Source organism: Ovis canadensis, chromosome 12 (genome assembly GCF_042477335.2).
Source record: "Ovis canadensis isolate MfBH-ARS-UI-01 breed Bighorn chromosome 12, ARS-UI_OviCan_v2, whole genome shotgun sequence".
Classification (NCBI taxonomy): domain Eukaryota; kingdom Metazoa; phylum Chordata; class Mammalia; order Artiodactyla; family Bovidae; genus Ovis; species Ovis canadensis.
The window spans coordinates 74,822,185-74,847,759 of NC_091256.1; the positions used below are offsets into that span (position 1 = coordinate 74,822,185).

The 25,575-nt window shown below is 38.5% G+C and overlaps 1 protein-coding gene across 1 annotated transcript in view; it reads right to left on the minus strand.

The window, feature by feature from the left end:
• Window positions 1-1,607: 1,607 nt before the first annotated feature.
• SHCBP1L (SHC binding and spindle associated 1 like) overlaps window positions 1,608-25,575 on the minus strand; it is a 38,713-nt gene continuing 14,745 nt past the window's right edge. The window contains exons 7-11 of the mRNA XM_069544943.1: window positions 15,588-15,693; window positions 4,956-5,109; window positions 3,321-3,571; window positions 2,580-2,702; window positions 1,608-1,913 (exon numbers count right to left, since the gene is read on the minus strand). Of these exons, the coding sequence (XP_069401044.1) occupies window positions 1,662-1,913; window positions 2,580-2,702; window positions 3,321-3,571; window positions 4,956-5,109; window positions 15,588-15,693 (886 nt within the window). The 3' untranslated portion in view covers window positions 1,608-1,661. The remainder of the gene's footprint in view (window positions 1,914-2,579; window positions 2,703-3,320; window positions 3,572-4,955; window positions 5,110-15,587; window positions 15,694-25,575) is intronic.

Genomic DNA, 25,575 nt, shown 5'->3' on the forward strand with positions numbered 1-25,575 from the left:
AAACCCCCACTTTGACAGCTTATTAAATTCATTATAAAGAGGCTTTTTCTTAAGGCCTCCTCAAATTACGTCATTTGGCAACAACAACCTTGTGTTTAAAAAGCTATTCAGTGAAATACTGAGGAACAACATTTATTAAATTCTCTAAGCCTTAAGAGATAGCAACACAGGGTCACTTCTACTAAATTCAGTTCAGCCCAGTCTCAGTCACATCTGACTGCCACGCCATGAACTGCAGCATGCCAGGCCTCCCTGTCCATCACCAACTCCTGGAGTTCACTCAGACTCATCATCGAGTCAGTGATGCCATCCAGCCATCTCATCCTCTGTCGTCCCCTTCTCCTGCCCCCAATCCCTCCCAACATCAGGGTCTTTTCCAATGAGTCAGCTCTTTGCATGAGGTGGCCAAAGTATTGGAGTTTCAGCTTTATCAGTCCTTCCAAAGAACACCCAGGACTGATCAAATTTGCAGAAAGATGAAGGGCTGAAGCCTGTGCTTATTTCCTTTTATATCCTGAAATTAATGTAAATTGTGCTTAGTGAAAAAGACCAGTTTCTTAACCCTCTTGTAAAGCACACATGGCAATCCAATTTAAAGGTTTTCTAGCTTAATTTGCACTCAGAGCCATGTGATTAGATTCTGGCTGGAGGCGGGGGAGGGGGGGGCATAAAAGTTGAAATGTGTATGACTTAGTAGAGAGGTCTTATCCCTTCTTGGCTTGAGCAACAGTTGCTATCTTAGACCATGTGGTGATTTGGATGAAAACCATACAAATGGAAGAAGAAATCTGAAGCACTTTGAATTTCTAGCACTCAACACCTAATAGTACCCATGTGGAACATCTGCTAGTTTTGTAACTGAATACCTCTGGATTTCTTGAACATAAGGAAGAAATACATTTTCTTTGTTTTTTTGTCTTATTATGACTTTTTGTGTTTCCTGTAGCTAATCCTATATAACTTATCTTATTCCAGTTACCTGCACAGATACGTAGGAATGAATCAGGAATTGACCATAAATTGGCCAGAAACTACGTAAAAAACGTAACGCTGCTTATTGGACTAAGGCTATAAGAACAATGTTCAGGGACTTCCCTGGTGGTCCGGTGGTTAAGACTCCATGCTGTCAGTGCAGGGAGCTTGGGTTCAGTCCCTGGTCAAGGAACTAAGATTCCTCTTGCCCCATAGTGTGACCAAAAAATTTAAAGAATTTTAAACCATGTTTGCTTTTGGAATGGGTGGTGATGGTATTACCATTTAGCTTTTAGGTTGTGTGATACTTCAAAGACATTTTTTAAAAACATTAAAATGACTCTTCAGTGAGAGAGCATTAAATACAACCAGGTTAGCTCACCTAGAGGGCGTTAGTCTCCCAGGTGTGTGTGACTTTGTGATCCCATGGACTGCTGCCCACCAGGCTCCACTGTCCATGGGATTCTCCAAGCAAGAATACTGGAGTGGGTTGCCATTTCATTCTCCAGGGAATCTTCCCAACCCAGGGATCAAACTAGGGTCTCCTGCATTGCAGCCAGATGCTTTACCATCTGAGCCACTAGGGAAGCCCTTAATTAAATAAAATTTGAATTTAATTAAAACGACCATTTCTATGGGATATGAGATTTATTAAATATCTGAAATATAAAACTTTAAATCCAGATGCTTCAACTTGTTACTATTCTAATATCCCCCTTTAAGTTTGCTTCTATTTTATTATTGTTCATTTCCAAATTCAGATTTTGCATTACTTTGGAGAGCATATTATCATCTCTTTTATCTCCTGAAGCAGCCCCTTTGTTGAGGGCGTCTTCTGCTACAATAAAAAACTGTTCAGTTGGTTGAAGAATGCTTACTCCATAGCCATTGTTGTTGTAAATATGATTATTAGTCATCTTCAATTTGGGTGCTTGAAGAACCTGTTAAATTATTCAAGGAAATTGGGTTTTCAGTAATTTCTATAAAAATATGAACTAATGAACATTTCATAAACTCTAGAACTTAATTCTTAAGCTCACACATTACCTTGAAACAACTGAATCTGTTTTGAACAAGTGTTATTTTCCTCATACTGGAATAATGTAATATTAACTACAAAAATGTTTGAGGAAATAGTATATGAAGTTTTCAAGTTTATCGTTAACTATACAAGTCGAGAGAGGGACCTATAAAGGTAGAATTTACATAAGTAGAAAAGAATGGGAAAGCATTTCACTTACAAATTATTGCTATTTATGTTTTAATTGGTTAGCTTAAATTATTTTACAACTTTTGAATGACTTAAATATTTCTTAATATATTTATCCTCTTTATTCACTTTACTTAGCCAAATGTATTAATACTACAAGTCTGGCTCAATGAAAACAAAATCTAAAAAGAACTTACCCCTTTCTCATATTCAAAGTTATTTACTAAGAATTTAAGTTGAAATTATTATAAGACTAAATTTGTTTCCTGTCAACTATCATCTAAACAGTATTTTAATTGCTTGTACCATACTTAACAGACTAAAATTTAAGGCTGAAGCTAATATTTTGGTATCTTTATAATATTTATAATTCTTATGTTAAAAAATATGAGAATACCTTCATATTAACTCCACCTAAGGTGCTTTTTGAACTGTCACAGGTTCTGAGGTTATTACAGTGATGAATTTCATTTCGTTCCAGAATGGCTACGCTCCCAGGATACAGTTCAACACCAGCACCCTGTAAATTAAAAGCAAATAAAACAATCTACAAAACACATGTCCACCTCCAAAATTTTCGAGTTCTATATTAGCAGTCTAAACATATTAAGTTACATGAAAATACAATAGTACAATTTATTGTGGAAATAATGTTTAAAACATTGAAAACAAACTCTGTGTCAAAGAATCATTAGACCTATAAGAAGGCTGAAGTTGTATGTACCATTACATTGCTCTCCACCCACCCGTATCATGTCTTAGAAGGGAAGATCTCTTAACAGCAATTATTCTCGGTAGTTATAAAAATTGATGTATATGTACTTTAAATCCTTCATAATGCTGCTAAAATCTGTTAACCTGACTCATAATCTGTTTATAACCGCTGATTCCTATTTTTTTTAAAAGCACACATCAACAAAACTAATTTCTTTCTTTGGCAGTTCACTTTCCTAAGTATACTAAGTGTATAAAATGACATGCTTGTACTTGTTCTCATTTAATTTACTTTTTATCAGTTTCCAAGCTTAATTATAATTCCATTCAAAGATAAAACAATTGGTACCTTCTGTTTACATATTAAGATCACTCAAAGTTATATACAGCCAAATAAAGCCATAAATTTTATAAAATAAAATACCTGGGCACCAGTTATTTCACTGTCTGTAATAGTCAAAGCAGCCCCTGTAAGAACACATACTCCTGTTCCTTCACATTTTAATATACAGTTTTCTAGAGTCATGTGACCAGACTCTACCACCACAATACCATCAACTGTCCCTTGTTGTATCAAAGATAGATGCATTAGTTTCACATTATCAGCTTTGGACACCACAAAACTGTCATGAGAAGGTTCAGAAGTAATCATAATTTCCTCTCTCTTTCCAATTCCTGATTTATAGGGACAAAAATACATAATTAAATGAGTACTTCCAAAGCTTAAAGCCCGTAGTCATTCAGTAATACTCACTATTACAAGTAACATTTGTAATTATTCAGTCAACCATTTAGACACTTAAATATAATGTAGTCTTGTTTCCTTATTTTGATGCCATGATGGAAGAATCTGGGTTTATAATCAACCTAAATGTACCTATGGTACTTACACTCATTCCACTACATATTTCCCTATATTACATAGTGAGCAGTAATCTACAAAATGTGTAAGATACAGAAAGTATCTTACCATAACCTGGTTTCAAAACCATAATAAAAAAGACTGACAGAGACTCTTGAATTAGGTTACAAGATGACTGTAATCGTGTCTATAATTTTGCTCTAGTAGTTGTTGCAATCATCGAAGTTTAATGTCTATCCAAAAATGAGGGGTTGTATATTAAAGACAACAAATTTTTAAAATTAACAAATATCCTTATTACCCATATAGTTCAGCAAAGTGAACATTACAGTCATCAAAATCTAGTGGAAATTTTTGAAATGATAGCAAAGTTTAAGTCATCTGTCTTGACTTCTGGCCAGACAATGGGAATAACCTTAAAGTAAACGGGTAGAACTAAAGTCACTAAATATGTTCAGAACCTAAAAGAAGTTTAGTAAACTCTGCTTTTTTACTTCTAGTTTAGTAAGTTTCCACAGAATTAAGCTTTTACAGAAAATATAATACTGAGTATATATATACTGAGTATATTTTAATATAACTTTACATTTGGGTTTTCTACTATAGTAATATGAAATGCTGTGGAGACAGAAGAGAAAAAAGTAGTTTAGGTAAAAAATAGAGCTGATGAAAGATATTGTGAGCAGGTTTTTTTTGTTTTATTCTGACTTTGGTTGTTTATCATGGGGAAGCAGTCTCACTGGTCTGCTCTGGTACGGTATGTCCAAATGAGGTCACCTGTACAGATAATACACTACTGGACAGGTGCATACGCACGCGCATGCTCAGTTGCTCAGTCGTGTCTGACTCTTTCTGACCCCATGGACTGTAGCCCGCCAGGGTCCTGTCCATGGGATTATCCAGGCAAGAATACTGGAGTGGGCAGTATTCTTTCCTCCTCCAGGGCATCTCCCCAACCCGGGGACTGAACCCTCATCTCCTGCATCTTCTGCACTGGCAGCTGAATTTTCTACCACCAAGCCACCTAGAAGCCCACACTGGACAGGTGAGAAAGTATTAATTGGAAAAGGCACATACAGGATTTTCGTGAAATGCCAAACTCTTCTAATTTCTAGTAATCTGATTAACCATGTTTATAATATACAGTTTGTCCAGAATACATTGCTATTAAAAAATTAAAAAGGATGCCTTGCTAACCCTTTATAACAATGTCATCAGTCAATAAAGCAAGATTTACAGCTTGATATTCTCCTGGAAAAATAACAACTGTATCTCCACTATAACAGCTATCCAAAGCCAAATCCAAATCATCATGCTGTTGGAGAAGTGTGTCTGGAGATAAATCCTTTACCTGAAAAGAAGAAATAGAACAGTAGGTCAAACTGACATAGGTCATTTAAATGAGTTAACTCCTTGGTAATGTGCTTTTTCACATTATCTTATAGGTAGTGCACTGTTTAAATATTGTGTGTATTTATGTTCATTAAATGTCTGAAGAATAATGAAAGACTTTCCTTATAATCCCTAATAATTTTTACAGCTACTAAATACAGCCAGAAGTTATTGTGACCTTTACCCCCTAAGCCTCCCAATAGTTCTTTGAGGTAAAGTATTATTATACCCTTGTAATGTTAAAAATTTCCAGTAGTCATGTATGGATGTGAGAGTTGGGACTGTGAAGAAGGCTGAGCGCCGAAGAATTGATGCTTTTGAACTGTGGTGTTGGAGAAGACTCTTGAGAGTCCCTTGGACTGCAAGGAGATCCAACCAGTCCATTCTGGAGGAGATCAGCCCTGGGATTTCTTTGGAGGGAATGATGCTAAAGCTGAAACTCCAGTACTTTGGCCACCTCATGCAAAGAGTTGACTCATTGGAAAAGACTCTGATGCTGGGAGGGATTGGGGGCAGGAGGAGAAGGGGACAACAGAGGATGAGATGGTTGGATGGCATCACCGACTCGATGGACGTGAGTTTGAGTGAACTCCGGGAGATTGTGATGGACAGGGAGGCCTGGCGTGCTGTGATTCATGGGGTCCAAAGAGTCGGACATGACTGCGTGACCAAACTGAACTGAACTGAATGTTGAAATATTGAAATTCAGTGAGAGTGAATGATTTGCCTATGGACACAGAGTGAGTGAGTGGTGAAGCTAAACTTTAGGTGTAGGTTTTGATGACCCCAGATTTCTTTCCTATTGGAAACTACTACTTTATTTTCTTTAACTCAAACTGACCCTAAAATTTTGGTAAACCATCAAAAATTTATTATAGATTCTAAAACTAAAATGAAAAAGGACCAGGAATTTGCACTGGGAGTAGAAAAGGTAAAAGAACTTCATTATTAGAACCAGTAAGAATGAGAAACTTTAAAAATAAAATTTGAAAACTAAATATATACCATGAAAAAATGTCTATTCTTTTATCCCAATAGAAATGGCATTATCATTCATGTCTCTTTTTTCTTATTATAAAAAATAAAAAATTGAAACAAAGCATAACAAAAATGGAAATTTTAACAAATTTTTACCTAAATAGAATATATTTATGAAGCCATTTTCCTTCTTGTCTTTTTCCTATGCATATACTCACATGCATAATATTGATGTATCATAAGATGGATGCAGATGATTTTGAATCCTAATTTTCTCATTACATTATATCACATTTTCCCATGTCTTTAAATATTTTTTCAAAACCTAATTTTTTTAAGTTATGTAATAATACATCATATAGATGTGTATATATTTATTTATTTGACTGCCTGAGTCAGATACGGAGAAGGCAATGGCACCCCACTCCAGTACTCTTGCCTGGAAAATCCCATGGATGGAGGAGCCTGGAAGGCTGCAGTCCATGGGGTCGCTAAGAGTTGGACACAACTGAGCGACTTCCCTTTCACTTTTCACTTTCATGCATTGGAGAAGGAAATGGCAACCCACTCCAGTGTTCTTGCCTGGAGAATCCCAGGGATGGGGGAGCCTGGTGGGCTAACGTCTATGGGGTCACACAGAGTCGGACACGACTGAAGTGACCAGTAGCAGAGTCTTAGATACAGCATGTGGGATCTAGTTCCCTGATTAGGGGTTGAACCTGGGCCCCCTGCATTGGAAGTGCAGACTCTTAGCCACTGGGCCATCAGGGAAATCTCGATGTGTCATAATTTATGTTATGATTTTCTATCCTTATTTAGATGGCTTATAATTTTTCAATATCATGAAAATACTACCACAAATAAATTATGCACATCCCTGGTTATTTTTTAGGGTAAATTGCTAGATTGAGAATTACTGTGAAAAGGTATAAAACATTTGAAGCCTCTTGTATACATATTGCTAAACTGCCCTCCAGAAAAGTTTAACCAATTGAAACTTGATCTGAGAACTCACTTTTCTTTCTGCAAGCTCATCAGAATGGGGTATCTTTTAAATGTATAAAAATATTCGCCATTTTAACAATTTTTGCTGCCTAATTTTAATTTTCCTTGATAAACAGGAGTGACCATTTTTCTAGAAATATATATATGAAACTCTTATAATAATCCTCGCTAAGTCAGCAAACTAAGATAGTCATTTGTGTTTGTATTACATCTTATGTACTCTTATACATCTGTGGCAAACAGTACAAGGATTATCTCTGTAAATAAATGTTTTAGAAAAACTCTAGAATCCATCTCATTATTTTCCCCTAAGTTTTTTGTTTCTTTGGGTTTTGTTTTGTTTTGTTTTGCTGCACCATGCTTGCGGCTTGCAAGATCTTTATTCCCTGACGAGGGATAGAACACATGTCCTCTGCACTGGGAAGCTTGGAGTCCTATTCACTGGACCACAAGGGAATTCCCATCATTTATATTTTTCTTATTCCTCCTTATCTCAGAAGAGGGACTGGTAAGGAAACTGAGCTTTGTTTTACCTCCCTCACATCATGGCAAATAGATGGGGAAACAGTGGAAACAGTGGCTGACTTTATTTTTGAGGGCTCAAAAATCACTGCAGATGGTGATTGCAGCCATGAAATTAAAAGACGCATACTTGTTGGAAGGAAAGTTATGACCAACCCTAGACAACATATTAAAAAGCAGAGACATTACTTTGCCAACAAAGGTCCGTCTAGTCAAGGCTATGGTTCTTCCAGTGGTCATGTATGGATGTGAGAGTTGGACCATAAAGAAAGCTGAGACTGAAGAATTGATGCTTTTAAACTGTGGTGTTGGAGAAGACTCTTGAGAGTCCCTTGGACTCCAAGGAGATCCAACCAGTCCATCCTAAAGGAGGTCAGTCCTGGGTATTCACTGGAATGACTGATGTTGAAGCTGAAACTCCAGTACTTTGGCCACCTGATGTGAAGAGCTGACTCATTTGAAAAGACCCTGATGCTGGGAAAGTTTGAGGGCAGGAGGAGAAGGGGATGCCAGAGGATGAGATGGTTGGATGGCATCACTGACTCAATGGACATGGGTTTGGGTAGACTCCGGGAGTTGGTGATGGACAGGGAGGCCTGGCGTGCTGCAGTTCACGGGGTCGCAAAGAATTGGAAGTGACTGAGTGACTGAACTGAACTGAACTGAGGATGGAGGAACTTTGCAAGTAGCAGCTGATAAAAGCATTTAAAGACATACTATACCCAAAGCTACCTGGGACAAAGGATGAAGGAAGGGACAAGAAAAAGCCTACAAATGAGGAAGCTGAAGAGGAAGATTCTTGGGGTAATAAGACCTACCTCTTATCTTGGGAACCTAACATGAAATGCACAATCTCAGTGATGGATGCATACTCAGAAAAGATCTGTAAAGACCTTAGGCTTGTGCTTCTGACTGACCATGGCCCTGTGCTAGCAGAACATGAAAGCAATTGGCAGTTGTAGGTAGCCTGGAATAGCTTTGCTGCTGCTGCTGCTAAGTCACTTCAGTCGTGTCCGACTCTGTGCGACCCCATAGACATCAGCCCACCAAGCTCCATCCCTGGGATTCTCCAGGCAAGAACACTGGCATAAGTTGCCATTTCCCACCAAGCTCCATCCCTGGGATTCTCCAGGCAAGAACACTGGCATAAGTTGCCATTTCCTTCTCCAATGCAGGAAAGTGAAAAGTGAAGTCGCTCAGTTGTGTCCGACTCTTAGTGACTCCATGAACTGCAGCCTACCAGGCTCCTCCATCCATGAGATTTTCCAGGCAAGAGTACTGGAGTGGGTTGCCATTGCCTTCTCCAACCTAGACAGCATATTAAAAAGCAGGGACATTACTTTGCCGAGTAAGGTCCATCTAGTCAAGGCTATGGTTTTTCCAGTGGTCATGTATGGATGTGAGAGTTGGACTGTGAAGAAAGCTGAGCGCCGAAGAACTGATGCTTTTGAACTGTGGTGTTGGAGAAAACTCTTGAGAGTTCCTTGGACTGCAAGGAGATCCAACCAGTCCATTCTAAAGGAGATCAGTCCTGGGTGTTCATCGGAAGGACTGATGCTGAAGCTGAAACTCCAATACTCTGGCCACCTCATGCGAAGAGTTGACTCATTGGAAAAGACCCTGATGCTGGGAGGGATTGCAGGCAGGAGGAGAAGGGGATGACAGAGGATGAGATGGTTGGATGGCATCACCAACTTGATGGACATGAGTTTGGGTGAACTCTGGGAGTTGGTGATGGACAGGGAGGCCTGGTGTCCTGTGATTCATGGGGTCACAAGGAGTCAGACGTGACTGAGCGACTGAACTGAATTGAACTGAATATTAAAAATACCCAGTTTTCAACAAAAATTATAAGACATTCAAAGAAACAGGAAACTATGGTCCATTCATGGGGAAAATTAAAAAGAAAAAAAAATTGACACAAACCACCTGAGGAAACCCAGAAAAGTAATTGGACCTTTTCTTTGGAAAGAATGTTTGACAAAATAACAGTTGAAACCTTGAACAAATTTTAAAACTTCTGTGCATCATTGAACATTATTAAGAAAGTCAAAGGACAACTACAGAATGAGAGAAAATAGATGCAAACATATATCTCAAATGAATACAGTATCATAACAAAAAGACAAACAACCCAACTAAAAATAGGCATAGGACTTCAGTGTATCTCTCTCCAAATAAGACATACAAATGGCCAACAAGCACATAAAAAGATGAAATGAAAATCAAAACCACAATGAGATACCACTTCATATCCATTAGGATGACTGTAATGAAAGAGACAGATAAGTGCTGCTAAGGATGTGGAGAAATCAGAACCCTCATACATTGCTGGTGGGAATATGAAATAGCTCAGCCACTGTGGAAAACATTTTAGTGGCTCTTTAAAAGGCTAAACATAGAATTACCATACTCAAATGAATTGAAAACAGGTAGTCAGACTAATATTTGTATATACTACCATTCACAATAGGTGGAAACAACTCAAATGTCTATGAGCTGATGAATGGATAAGCAAATTGTATATACATACAATGGAATATTATTCAGCCATGAAAAAGAAATGATATGCTGATACATGCTCCAATGTGGATGAATCTCAAAAACATTATGCTAAGTGAAAGAAGTCACTATATATGACAAAAGGTCATATATAGTATGATTCTATCTAAATGAAATATGAAGAATAGGTAAATCTACAGAGACAAGAGACTGGTAGTTGTCAGGGCCTGGGAAGAATGAGATTAACAGTTGAATGGATATAGGGTTATATTTAGGGGTGATGAAAATGTTTTGGGACTAGACAGATGACAGTTGCACAACATAGTGAAATAATATTACTAAATGTCAGTGAACTGTTCACTTTAAAATAGCTCATTTTTTAATGTGAACTTCATATCAATTTCAAAAAAAGGGAAAAAATATACAAGAAAGAGAAAGAATAACCAAAAGCACAGTCTCTCTGAGGAGTCAGGTAGCAACAGACTCAGCAGTGCAGATGGAAGGGAACTGATTATTCTTCTTTGCACCTGGTATATTTTCAGACACACTTTACCACACTTAACCACACACGTTACCACACTTTCTGAAGCATTACAAGGAAACTGTAATTCTAGCAATGATAGATATATGACTGAGATCTGAATGGCAAAATAGTAATAATATTAGGAGTTCACATTTTTGTGGTAGGCACTTTGCTAAAAGATTTACATAAATTATTTTACTTAAGCCTTCCAATCCCAAAGAAAGGCAATGCCAAGAATGCTCAAACTACCACACAATTGCACTCATCTCACACACTAGTAAAGTAATGCTCAAAATTCTCCAAACCAGGCTTCAGCAATATGTGAACTGTGAACTTCCAGATGTTCAAGCTGGTTTTAGAAAAGGCAGAGGAACCAGAGATCAAATTGCCAACATCCACTGGATCATCAAAAAACCAAGAGAGTTCCAGAAAAACATCTGCTTTATTGACTATGCCAAAGCCTTTGACTGTGTGGATCACAATAAACTGTGGAAAATTCTTCAAGAGATGGGAATACCAGACCACCTGACCTGCCTCTTGAGAAACCTGTATGCAGGTAGGGAAGCAACAGTTAGAGCTGGACATGGAACAACAGATTGGTTCCAAATAGGAAAAGGAGTACGTCAAAGCCGTATATAGTCACCCTGCTTATTTAACTTATATGCAGAGTACATCATGAGAAACGATGGGCTGGAAGAAACACAAGCTGGAATCAAGATTGCCAGGAGAAATATCAATAACCTCAGATATGCAGATGACACCACCCTTGTGGCAGAAAGTGAAGAGGAACTAAAAAGCCCCTTGATGAAAGTGAAAGAAGAGAGTGAAAAAGTTGGCTTAAAGCTCAACATTCAGAAAACTAAGATCATGGCATCTGGTCCCATCACTTCATGGGAAATAGGTGGGGAAACAGTGGAAACAGTGTCAGACTTTATTTTTTGGGGCTCCAAAATCACTGCAGATGGTGATTGGAGCCATGAAAGTAAAAGACGCTGACGCTTACCCCTTGGAAGGAAAGTTGTGACCAACCTAGATAGCATATTGAAAAGCAGAGACATTACTTTGCCGACTTAAAGTCCATCCAGTCAAGGCTACAGTTTTTCCAGTGGTCATATACGTATGTGAGAGTTGGACTGGGAAGAAAGCTGAGCGCCGAAGAATTGATGCTTTTGAACTGTGGTGTTGGAGAAGACTCTTGAGAGTCCCTTGGACTGCAAGGAGTTCCAACCAGTCCATTCTAAAGGAGATCAGTCATGGATGTTCTTTGGAAGGAATGATGCTAAAGCTGAAACTCCAGTATTTTTGCCACCTCATGTGAAGAGTTGACTCATTGGAAAAGACTCTGATGCTGGGAGGGGTTGGGGGCAGGAGGAGAAGGGGACGACAGAGGATGAGATGGCTGGATGGCATCACCGACTCGATGGACGTGAGTTTGAGTGAACTCCGGGAGATGGTGATGGACAGGGAGGCCTGGCGTGCTGTGATTCATGGGGTTGCAAAGAGTCGGACACGACTGAGTGACTAAACTGAACTGAATGACTCTATAGGATAGACTTCATTACTCCTTTTTAAAGATAATGAAATAAGAGAAATTATGTAATTTTAAAAAATCCAACCCAATTATTATGAAGAAAAACTATGAATCAAACCTAGATTTCTATTATTGTAAAGCTTATATTTTTCACCACCACACTATCCTGCCTTCTAGACAAAGAAGGAACATGATAGAGTTCTATGATGAACAATGGGGACATTGATATTTCTCCTAAATACAGGAGAAAACCTAATGTTGAACTTTAAGCACTGAAACAAATATTGCTTGTCTCTGTTAGGAATGATTCAGAAGTCAGACTGAGTCTAAACCTAAAGACAGAATTTAAGCCCCTCATCACAATTTGAGAGACTAAGGAAGTAAAGACATATTTAGTCCAATTGACTGGAAGGATATCTAGGACATTAATTCAATAGAGAATACAGGAGGACTAAGGACAGGCTTTGTACAAAAGAACAGTAAGTTCAAATTTAGGGTCGTTGTCTGTTAGTGAGACATAAGGTAAAGATGCTGAGAAGAACTTGTAGTGATGTTGATCAGCAAAAAATGCAAGAGGGGATAAATTTACTGAAAAGCCACTGCATGCCAGGCACTGCTAGGTATTTTATACATAGGATTTAATTTCATCCTCAAAAAAACAAAAAACTAAAGTTTAGTGGTGGTATTGGTGGTGATGGTTGTGATGGTGGTGGTGGCAGCAGTAGCCATCATACTAGCAGAAAACGATTATCGAGTACTTACTATGTGCTGGCCATTATTCTAAGCACATCACAAATGTGAATTCATATAGTCTCTATAAATAAAGAATACATATTATCTCTGTTTTATAGATGAGGAACTAAAGCGCAAATGGGAAAACAGCTTGTTGAAAATCACATAATTAATGAATGCCAAAGCCAGACTCTGCATCCAGGCAGTTTGGCTCAAGATCATCCTCTTAATCAGCAGTTTTTCTCTCTTTTTAAAGCACTCTAAAAATAAAGAATTTGGGGTTCAGAGTTAGGCAGCTTGCCCAAAACAGGCTATTTAAACACTGGGCTACCTGACTACAAAGTCCATGCCTTTTCACTACACTACTTGTAAAGATCACCAGTATAATGGCATGGATTAAATGGGCATGGGTTAAAACTGTTTATGGAGAGTATAGAGCAGGAAAAAGACTAAAGAATCTTCAAAGTTGAGAAAACTGTTAAAGGCTTATATACATAGCTGTGACTAGGTACACCAAATTAAAATATTTTGTCCACCTCAAAGGTAAATCTAAAATCAAAGATCTGAGCAAAGTAGAAATTGATGATGCTGCCTTCTCAGAGTACTCTTCCTCTCATTGTCCTGTTGTCTGAAGTTTGTGGATATTTACTTACACAAATGAAGACAGGGTTGCAAAGCACTGAATAAAAATTACAGAAACATTTTACTGTTATATAGTAAAATAAAGCCAAAAACAGATTTAAAAACAAATTAAAAGATAGGTAGAAATAAAAATATTTTAAAAGGCTGGAGATAAAATCTATACCTTACTTTACAATGATGTTTCAAAAGATGTTTACAAATATAGTTGGTGGAATAATTAATGTTATTGAAAATCTGATCCAGTAAGCAAATCAAAGGAAAATTAAATTTTGTTTAAAATAATAAAAATTGGTAGGATAACATATAAGACCAGTCTAATAGGCCAGGCTTTATCTCTATTCACTCTCCTACTAGGTATTAAATACCATCCTTTCTGGACTTCTTTTAGTTACTCATATATACCCCCTACTCTATCAAACATGTACTCATTTACTATTCAATGAAAAATGCTCAGCACCCACCTTATACCAATCATCATGCTCGGTGACTAGATGAATGATAAACATACTCCCCTTGCTCTTAAAAGCTAGTATATTAATAGTAAAAGAGACAGACACTCAATAGGTAGCCACAGAAAATATTTAACATAGTTATGTTAAGGAAAAGTGACAGTAAGGGAACATGCAGGGTGCACAGTATGTAGTCTATGTATTCTGGAAGGTTGAGCAAGTTTTTTCCTATGGAAACGACATTTAAATTGAGACCGAAAGGACATACGGTAGCTCTCTGAAACAACATGGTGTATGCCAAGAGGTGGTTTAGTGAGGGAGGAAGGGGTATATGAAGGCGATGAGGGGACGACAAACTCTCAGAAGATGGTGATTAACAACTGGGTAGATGGTGGTGCCGTTCACTGAAACAGAGAACTCTAGAATATAAACTAGGTACTGGATAAGATCATGAATTTAATTGCGGACACTGAGTTGAAGTACTCAGAAGATAATTAAGGGGTGATGAGCAATAGGTAGCTAGACATACTGGTTTGGGGCTCAGAACAAAAAATGTGGGCTGTGGATACACATTTTAGATTATCAGTGTATATAACTGAAGTTACGGGAAAAGATCACATCAATCACTTAGGCATATTATAGTGCAGAAAAAAGATAAGTTCCAAGCATTTAGAGTACAGAAGGAGAAAAAATACAACAACAACTAGAGAGATTGAACCAGCAAAGTATGGTAACAGAAGACAATGAAAGACTATTCAAGGAGAGAGCTGTGAAATACTACTGAGAGGTCAAGTGAGATGACTTAGAACATTTCCCCACTTGGGCTAGTTCAATTTACACTCATCCTTGAGGTTTCATCTGCATTATTTCTTTCAGCCAGCGTTGCCAGAATTCCTAATTCTGCTTATGTACCCATCCTAAGCGCCTCCTGTATATACTCCTATCACAGCATTTACTATTATATTATTCTGTGTGGCAACTGCAATAGCCTATTTACTTGTCCGTGTCTCCACCATAGGGCTTCCCAGGTGGCTCAGTGGTAAAGAATCCACCTGCCAATGCAGGAGATATGGGTTTGATCCTTGGGTTGGGAAGATCCCCTGAAGGAGGAAATGGCAGCCCACTCCAGTATACTTGCTGGGAAATCCCATGGGCAGAAGAGCCTGGCAGGCTACAGTCCACGGAGTCACAAAGAGTCGGACATGGCTCAGCTTCCACTAAACAACATCTCCACCATCATTCAAACTGCTCAGATGTATGGAAGAAGCAGGACTGTGGGTCTGGTTCAAAAGTGTATCTCCCTCAAATGCAGTATTTCTCATATTTCTCTCCCATAGGTGCTAGCATAGCACCTAGCAACAAGATTAGTACTCTGTAAATAGTTGTGGGCATTTATTTATTTAGTACCTATTATATGTCAATCATTGAGCTGGGTGTAATGGAGGAAATAAGACATTAACGTCATACAAGAATCCAACCTTCAAAGAGCTTGTTTTCTAATTATATGCAGCTAAAACTTAAATGAACAAATAAGAATAAAATGTATTTCTTACCATGTCAGTAGTCATCACTTTTGCTACGATATGTGTTATAGTCTTTCCAAAGTTTCTTTTTCCTTTCCTACGCCTCAGAATTCTTGGAAAGAAAGGTCCATGAACTCTGAAGTTGAAAACATTTATTTTTAATTAAATCAATATGAAAAATATTCAAGGTACACCTACTTAAAACTTTATACTAAGCATCTTTGAGAAATAGGTTCCATTCATTTTGAGCTTCTTGAGAGCAATGAGCAACTTGAAAGTGATGGAATAATTGAGATCTTTTAGATAACTGAGTGTTTAAACCACTGAACTCTGAAATCTTTTGAACTCTGAAAATCTGCATGCAACTCACTACAATCAATACCTCAATCATCTTTTCAGTACAGTAGAAAATTTCCTGATTATACTTTCATAATATATTGAATTGTAGACACTCAAAGCAGAGATAGGTCATATCTGTGTTACTGAGGTATAAGAATATTTGGGGACCTGCCTAATTTGAGAGACTATGTTTAATTGAGATTGTTTTTGTATCTATGGAGAACTTATCCTTTGAAACAGGATAAGTTGGCTGTTGGCCTCCATCAGACAATTCTAGCTTCTTTCTTCATTGTTTTTAACTGATTGCTATTCAGCACTTTTAGATAATTCCATTCTTTGTCTTCTTTCTGCTTTCCTTTACAGTTCCTGTTTCCTATTAATCATTTAAGTGTTATCAAAAGAAAGAAAAAAAATTGAGTATAACTTTTATCATTACTGTCAGACATATTTACCTTATGTGTAATCTTTTGGGTTCTCTGCAGCACTTTGATTATCACTTGATGCAGCATTAATACCAATATTTTTCCGCTTATGTTTCAATTATCAATATTTAAAATAATTTATTGGTATATAATTAATTTATAAGGTTGTGTTAGTTTCAGGTGTACAGCAAAGTCAGTCAGTTGTGCATATACATATAGCCACCCTTTTTTTAGATTTTTTTTCCCATATAGGTCATTACAGATTATACAGTAGAGTTCCTTGTGTTATAACAGTAGGTCCTTATTAGTTATCTATTCTATATACACTTTGTAGTGTGTATATGTCAATCCCAATTTATTTCTCTCCCCTCCCCCTTATACCATGGTAACCATGAGTTTGTTTTCACATTTGTGACTCTACTTCTGTATTGTAACTAAGTTCATCTGCGCCCTTCTTTTTAGGTTCCACATATAAACAATATCTCAGTAACCAATATTTTTGTGAAGCTTAAAATTTCATAGAACTGTTCCTAAGTATTTATCATTCTAATGATTAAATTTTGAACTCTAAGATATTAGCAATGTCCTCCAAAGGAAGTTTCATTTAACATTTCAACATCAAACCCATTTAGCACTTTTACACCTATTTAAGCAAATTTTGATTTGAGAAAGAGAACTACTCATGCATTTTTTTCACCATATATCTAATTATTAGTTGCTCAAAGAGTAAAGCATCTTACATGCAGGAAATAGTTTACCATACAATCCTAGCTTTAAAATTAAAGGTATATGTCAGTGATTTTCAAGATTATACTTTCAATAAGGTATAATTTACATAACACTCATTTTAAGCGAACCACTCTATGAGATTTCACAAATGTATACACCCATTTAACTCAATCATAACACTCAATATATAGAACATTCCCATCGTACAAGTTCATACATCTTTGCAGTCAGTCCTCAACATGGACTTTCAGAAACCCACTTATCTTTTTGTCATAGATTTTCCTTTCTTGTAATTTTAATTGGAGGATAACTGCTTTATAAGTTGTGTTGGTTTCTGTTATATAGCCATGTGAATCAGCCATAAGTATACATGTGTCCCCTCCCTATTGAACCTCCCTCCCACCCTTCTCCCCATTCCATCCCTCTAGGTTGTCACAGAGCACTGGGTTGAGCTCCCTGTATGATACAGCAACTTCCCATTAGCTCTCTGTTTCATATATGGTAATGTATATGTTTCAGTGCTACTCTCTCAATTCCTCTCTTTCCCCAGCTGTGTATGCAAGTCTGTTCTCTAGGTCGGCATCTCTGTTGCTGCCCTGCAAATAGGTTCATCAGTACGATTATCTTTTTTGTAATTTTAAAATGGAATTTTAAAGTAGAATATGCTATATACTCTCTTGTGTCTGGAGTTTTCCAGTCAGACTATTTTGAGATCCACCATGTTATTTTGTATATCAGCAATTTCTTTACATCACAGAAAAATATTTCATTATTCAGTTCAGTCACTCAGTTGTGTCGACTCTTTGCGACCCCATGAACTGCAGCACGCCAGGCCTCCCTGTCCATCACCAACTCGTGGAGTCCACCCAAACCCATGTGTCCTTTGTGTCAGTGATGCCATCCAACCATCTCATCCTCTGTCATCCCCTTCTCCTCCTGCCCTCAAACTTTCCCAGCATCAAGGTCTTTTCAAATGAGTCAGCTCTGTGCATCAGGTGGCCAAAGTATTGGAGCTTCAGCATCAACATCAGTCCCTCCAACAAACACCTAGGACTGATCTCCTTTAGGATGGATGGACTGGTTGGATCTCCTTGCAGTCCAAGGGACTCTCAAGAGTCTTCTCCAACACCACAGTTCAAAAGCATCAATTCATTACGATGTTCTATATACAAGATTATGTCATCTGCAAGTAGAGATAATTTTCATTTTCCTTTTTGGATCTGCATGAATTTATTTCCTTTTCTTTCCTATTGTTCTGGCTAGAACCTCCAGCACAACTGAATACAAGAGTGGACATCATTGTCTTGTTCCTGATCTTAGGCGGGGAAACATCCATTCTTTCATTGGTAAATATGATGTTATAGGATTTTCACAGATAGCATTAAACAGGTTGAGGAAGATCCATTCTAGTCTAAGTTTTTTTTAGAATTTTTATCATGAAAGAGGAATTTTGTCAAATGATTTTTCTGTAACTTTTGAGATGATAATATGGCTTTATTGTGTATTATATTATTTCCATATGTTAAACCAACCTTGCATTCCTGGGATAAATTCCACTTGTCATAGTGTCTAATCTTTTTCATATGTTGCTAGACCCAGTTTGTTAAAGTATTATTGAAGATTTTGCATCTATATTTATTATTTAAGTCTTTTGTCTGTGTCCTGCAGCATGTGGGACTTAGTTCCGTGACCAGGGATTGCACCCACATTCTGTGCTTTGGATGCTCAGAGTCTTAACAATTGGACCACCAAGGAAGTCCCAGCATCTATATTTATACAGGATATTTTCTGCAGTTTTCTTGTGATATCTTTCTATAGTTTCAGTATCAAGGTGATAATGTCCTCATAGAATGAGTTGAGGATAGTAGTCCTTTCTCTTTTTTTTTTTTGGAAGACTTTGCAAAAAAAAAAGGTGTTGGCTTCCCTGGTGGCTCAGTGGCAAAGAATCCACCTGCCAACAAAGGAGACGCAAGAGACACAGGTACAATCCCTGGTTTGGGAAGATCCCCTAGAGTAGGATATGCAAACCCACTCCAGTATTCTTTCTGGGAAAATCCAATGGACAGAGGAGCACGGCAAGCTACGGTTTATGTGATTGCAAAGAGTCGGACATGACTGAGCAACTAAACACACACACACAGGTAGAGTTTATTTACCCTCTTGGTTTCTTTCAAGATTTTTTCTTATCTCTGATTTTCTTCATTTTAAATATAATATGCCTATTTGCACATTTTGGGAGTATCTGTCCTACTTAGTGTTCTCTTAAGCTTCTTGGATCTGTGGTTTGGTGTCTTCATTTAATTTTGGAAATTTTCACCATTATGAATTTGAATTTTTTTTTCAGCTGCATTTGCTTTCTCCTTTTCTGGTATTCCAATTGCACATATGCTACATTCTTTGAAACTATTCCACAATTCTTAGATTTTTTTTCATTATCTTTTCTCTTTGTACTTCAGTTTGAGACAATTTGATTGACATATCTTCAAGCTTTCTGATTCTTTCCTCAGTTGTGTCCCACCTATTCATGAGCCCTTCAAAGGAAGTCTTCATTTCTATTTACAGTGTCTTTGATTTTTAGAATGATCTTTTAATTCATTCTTACAGTTTCCATGTTTTGTTTGAACATTATCCATTTTTTTCTTGCATGTTGTATACTTTTTTCCATTAAAGTCCTTAACATATTAATCATAGCTACTTTTTTTTTTTTTTTGGTTGCACTGCATGGCGTGTGGGATCTTAGTTCCCTGACCAGGGATCAAACCTGTGCCCCCTGCAGTGGAAGTGCAGAGTCTTAACCACTGAACTGCCAGGGAAGTCCCAATCATAGCTATTTTAAATCTTCTGTCTGGTAAATTCTGAAATCATAATTGAGTCTGTTATTGATGCTTGCTTTCCCTCCTCAGACTTGGTTTATTTCCTTGCCTTTTAGCATATCATAACTTTTTTTGAAACCCACACATGGCTAACAGGAAGTGAGGTAGATTAATTATTAATCCAACCAGGAGGTAGCCTATGTTTATTTGCTGTAGCTTTGTGTGTCAAAGACTTCAAATTCCTGTGATTTCCAATTTTCAGTCTCCTCTATATACCTTCAGGCATCCTTTAGAAGCCCCAAACTACTCTTTAGAAGAGTCTGTGTCTTACAGCTCTTTTAACTACAATCCAGTTATTGTCCTAGAATCTTGTTGGTATGGTTTTAAGATTTAGTGGAGAGGAAGTGTCTATACTCTTGTGATTACTTATCGGTCTTTTACTGAGTCTATGTCCCTGGACTGTGACCTTCACAACTGTTTCTTAATCCTCTCTTTCCCCAGACAGGAAGGCTAGAAGGGACTAGAGTCAGAGAAATGCCTTTCTTCTAGGTGGCAAAAAGCTCTGGTAAAGACTTTTTCTTCTGGAGAATAGCAGATCTTTATATGGAGAATGCTCTGGGTATATTTCATAATGGGTACTTTTCCCTTCACCCTTCCAGAGTCATAACAGAATCTTTCTCGGCTCTTCACTGAGAACCTAGTGAGACTCCTAGAGGTCAAACCCCACAAAGGTATGGGATCTCACTAATAACTGTAGCTCCCTGTGAGTTTCTTTCATACTAGTTATCATTCAGCATCCAGCAATCTATCAAAATTACCATTTAAATGTTCTTATAATTTATGGCTCTGGCTGGTTCTGTTCAAGATAAGCAGATCTTAGCTGTGACTCTCTGAATTTACCTTTCTCCAAATTTTAGGGTGGCAGTTTGTCCTGTGATCTCAGTTCTCTGATGGTTCCAAGAAAGTAATTTTCAAGTTTGTTCAGCTTTTTTCTTGTTGTAAGGATGGGGATGATAACTCACAAGCTCTTTGCATGTCAGAGCTAAATCCAGAAATTCTTGGTTCTTTTTTATTATAGTTTTCATTTCTCTGTTGCTCGAATTTTGGGTCTCACTCCTTTTGCAGCTCTCTCACTTTCAGAATATCCCAACTAAATTTCCAGCTACTCTGTCAGCCTTGAACTCTGTCCTTTGTGTCACCTCGAAACAGTAAGATGGCACATTTTTGCTACCTGAGCTATAACAGCTGGTGATGACCCTCAAACCAAAATGCCACAAATTCTCACTCTCTACTTGCATTTTATATGTGGACAATGTCTCCTGACTCTTTTCTTATGCTTTGGCCAAAATTAAGAAGGTAAAGAAGAAAGGTAAGGAGAGGACTAGATTTATGAGATATTTTTTAAAATTAAAAACCCCAAAACATTGATTTCAGTGAATTCAGCTCATACAAAAATAATTTTCCAATACTGGTAGTTGTGCCTGTGCTTATCTCATAAATTCAGTTCAGTTCAGTTCAGTCGCTCAGTCGTGTCTGACTTTCTGTGACCCCATGGACTGCAGCACACCAGGCTTCCCTATCCATCACCAACTCCCAGAGCTTGCTCAAACTGATGTCCATTGTGTCAGTGATGCCATCCAACCATCTCATCCTCTGTCGTCCTCTTCTCCTCCTGCCTTCAATCTTTCCCAGCATCAGGATCTTTTCCAATGAATCAGCTCTTCGCATCAGGTGGCCAAAGTATTGGAGATTCAGCTTCAGCATCAGTCCTTCCAATGAATATTCAGGACTGATTTCCTTTAGGACTGACTGGTTTGATCTTGCAGTCCAAGGGACTTCCAAAAGTGTTCTCCAAAACCACAGTTCAAAAGCATAAATGTCTATTTTTATAACCTATTTCAATTGGGGTGATATATGACAAGTGATATGATAAAAGAATGACCATGGAAGATGAAGGAATAGGACAGGGAGACCACTTTCTCCCCAGTGAGTTCATCAAAAGATCATTTGAATGCTGAAAAACTTCCACAAAACAACTTTTGAACGCTGGTGGAGGACACCAGGCATCCAAAAAGGCAGCTCATTCTCTTTGAAAGAGGGTAGGACAACTATAAAAGACAAAAAAAGAGGCAAAAGAGTTAGGGATGGAGACCCATCCCGGGAAGGGAGTCATGAAGGAGGAGAAGTTTCCAAATAGCGGGAAACCCTCTCACCGGTGGGTCTGTGGGGAGTTTTGGAATCTCAGAGGGCAACATAACCAGGAAGAAAGAAAAAAAAAAACAACCCACAGAACACTCGCCTAACTGCAGCTAGCAGCAGAGAAGTAGCCCAGACGCTGCGTCCACCACCAGCGAGCGGGGGCTGGACAGCGAGGTGCGGGTTGAATACTTAGGGTAAGGACCGGCTTGAATGCCCTGAAGACAATCTGAGGGAGCTAACAGGAGATAGCAACCCAAACTGTGGGATAGCCAGAGAGAGAAAAAAAAAAAGAGAGAGAGAACTTTCCTGCGAAAAGCTCTAACCTAAGGCACAGCCTGGCCCGCTCACAGAACAAAGGATTACATAAATACCAAGGGAAAGCTAGCCAGCTCTGGACCAGCCCCTCCCCTTGCCAGAGGCAGAGAGGCAGGCAGGCAACAGCCAGAGCCAGAAGATGAGAGGCAGTCTTGGCCCCAGAGACAGCATCCTCCACCAAACTGTGAGCAGACTCTGAGTTGCTAACTAAGTCTTCCTGGGATCCTGGACAGCTGACATCTGCCAGGAGGGTTGCAGCCAGAGATCAGCTCCCTAGAGGAGACACACAGCACACCTGAGACAGTGCTCTCCTGGTGCAGCTAGGAAACCAAGCAGCTGGGACCGGGGAGGTGATTAAGACGCACAGCCCACCTGGCACAGTGTGCTCACCAAACACCTGGTCACCTGAGCCGCTCGGACCTGGGAAGGGCACAAAACACACGCCCAACCAAGTCTGTGCCTTTGTGGAGTATCTGAGAACCTGAACCTGAGCATCTTAGACCTGGGAAGTATGAAACACAGGGCCTGCTTTGGACAGTTCTCCTGCAGAGCCTGAGCACTGCAGACCAGGAAAGCACATGCCTCCATGAGCTGGGGCAAACCCAGTGTGGTCCATAACAGAGCACTCCCCACACACGCCAGTGATATTTGTTTGCAGTGTTCCTCCCTTCCCATAGCACAACTGAACAAGTGAGCCTAAATAAGTGACCACCTTTGCCCTTTTGTGTCAGGGTGGAAATTAGACACTGAAGAGACTTGCAAACAGAGGAAGCCAAATAAACAAAGAAGAGGGAACGGCTCTAGAAGTGACAGGTGCAACAGATTAAAACCCTGTAGTTGGCATGACTAAGCACTGGAAGGGGCCTACAGACCTTGAGAAGAAGTATAAGCTGGTACAAGGAACTATCTGAAACTGAACTGACCCCCACACTGCCCTAAACAGCTCCAGAGAAATTCCTAGATATATTTTTACTATTATCATTTTTAATTTTTACTTTTTTACTTTTTAAATTTTTAGGTTCTTTATTACTCCTCTAATTTTCATTTTATAACCTATTACTACCTTGCAAAAAAAACCCATATATATATTTTATAATTTTTGTGTTTGATTTTGTTTGTATTTTTAATATTGTAGTTTTGAGAGTCTAATCTCTACTCTAGATTTTTAATCTTTGCTTTTTGGTATTTGTTATCAATTTTGTATCTTTAAGAATTTCATCTTCAGTACCCATTTTTACTTAGGGGTATAATTACTGGCTTAATTGCTCTCTCTCCTTTTGACTCTCCCTTTCCTCCCCCAGGTCACCTCTGTCTCCTCCTTTCCCCTTCTCTTCTCAACTCTGTGAATCTCTCTGGGTGTTCTGGGCTGTGGAGAACACTTAGGGAACTGATTACTGGCTAGATTGGTCTCTCCCCTTTGACTCCCCCTCTTTTCCTCCTGGTCACTTCTATCTCCCTCTTCCATTTTCTCTTCTGTATGTAACTCCATGAACCTCTCTGGGTGTTCCAGACTGTGGAGGGCACACAGGGAATTGATTACTGGCTAGACTGCTCTCTCCCCTTTTGATTTCCCCTCTTCTCCTCCTGGTCACCTCTATCTCCCTCCTCTCTCTTCTCTTCTCCATGTAACTCTGTGAACCTCTCTTGGTGTCCCTCACTGTCGAGAATCTTTTCACCATTAACCTAGATGTTTTATCATCTGTACTGTATGGATGGATAAGTCTTGAGACTACTGTAAGAATAAGACTGAAAGCCAGAGGCAGGAGGCTTAAATCTAAAACTTAAGAACACCAGAAAACTCCTGACTCCAGGGAACATTAATCAACAAAAGCTCATCCAAAAGCCTCCATACCTACATTGAAATCAAGCTCCACCCAGGAGCGAACAAGTTCCAGAGCAAGACATACACAGCCCTGAGCATTAAAATTCAGGCTGCCCAAAGTCACACCAAACCCATAGACACCTCAAAACTTATTACTGGACACTTCATTGCACTCCAGAGAGAAGAAATCCAGCTCCATCCACCAGAAGACAGACACAAGCTTCCCTAACCAGGAAACCTTGACAAGCCACTAGTCCAACCCCACCCACAGGGAGCAACCTCCACAATAAAGAGGAACCACAAACTTCCAGCCTACAGAAAGGCCACCCCAAACACAGCAACCTAAACAAAATGAAAACACAGAGAAATATTCAGCAGGTAAAGGAACATGATAAATGACCACCAAACCAAACCAAAGAGGAGGAGATAGGGAGTCTACCTGAACAACAATTCAGAATAATGATAGTAAAATGATCCAAAATCTTGAAAACAAAATGGAGTTACAGATAAATAGATTGAGAAGATGCAAGAAATGTTTAACAAGGACCTAGAAGAAATAAAAATGAGTAAACCAATTATGCATAATGCAATAACTGACATCAAAAGCATTCTGGAGGGAACCAACAGTAGAATAACTGAGGCAGAAGACAGAATAAGTGAGGTGGAAGATAGAATGGTGGAAATAAATGATGCAGAGAGGAAAAAAGAAAAAAGAATGAAAAGAAATGAGGATAACCTCAGAGACCTCCGGGACAATGTTAAACGCCCCAACATTCAAATCATAGGAGTCCAAAAGAAGAAGACTAAAAGAAAGGCTATGAGAAAATACTTGAGATAATAGTTGAAAACTTCCCTAAAATAGGGAAGGAAATAGCCACCCAGAGAGTCCCAAACAGGATAAACCCAAGGTGAAACACCTCAAGACACATTACTCAAACTAACAAAGATCAAACACAAAGAGCAAATATTAAAAGCAACAAGGGAAAAGCAACAAATAACACACAAGGGGATACCCGTGAGGATAACAGCTAAGTTTTCAATAGAAACTCTTCAGGCCAGAAGGGAATGGCAGGACATACTTAAAGTGATGAAAAAGAAAAACATACAACCCAGATTACTATACCTAGTAAGGATCTCATTCAAATATGAAGGAGAAATCAAAAGCTTTACAGACAAGCAAAAGCTGAGAGAATTCAGCACCACCAAACCAGCTCACCAACAAATGCTAAAGGATCTTCTCTAGACAGGAAACACAGAAAAGGTTTATAAACTTGAACCCAAAACAACAAAGTAATTGGCAATGGGATCATACTTATCAATGTGAAGTGAAGTGAAGTGAAGTGAAATTGCTCAGTCGTGTCCAACTCTTTGTGACCCCA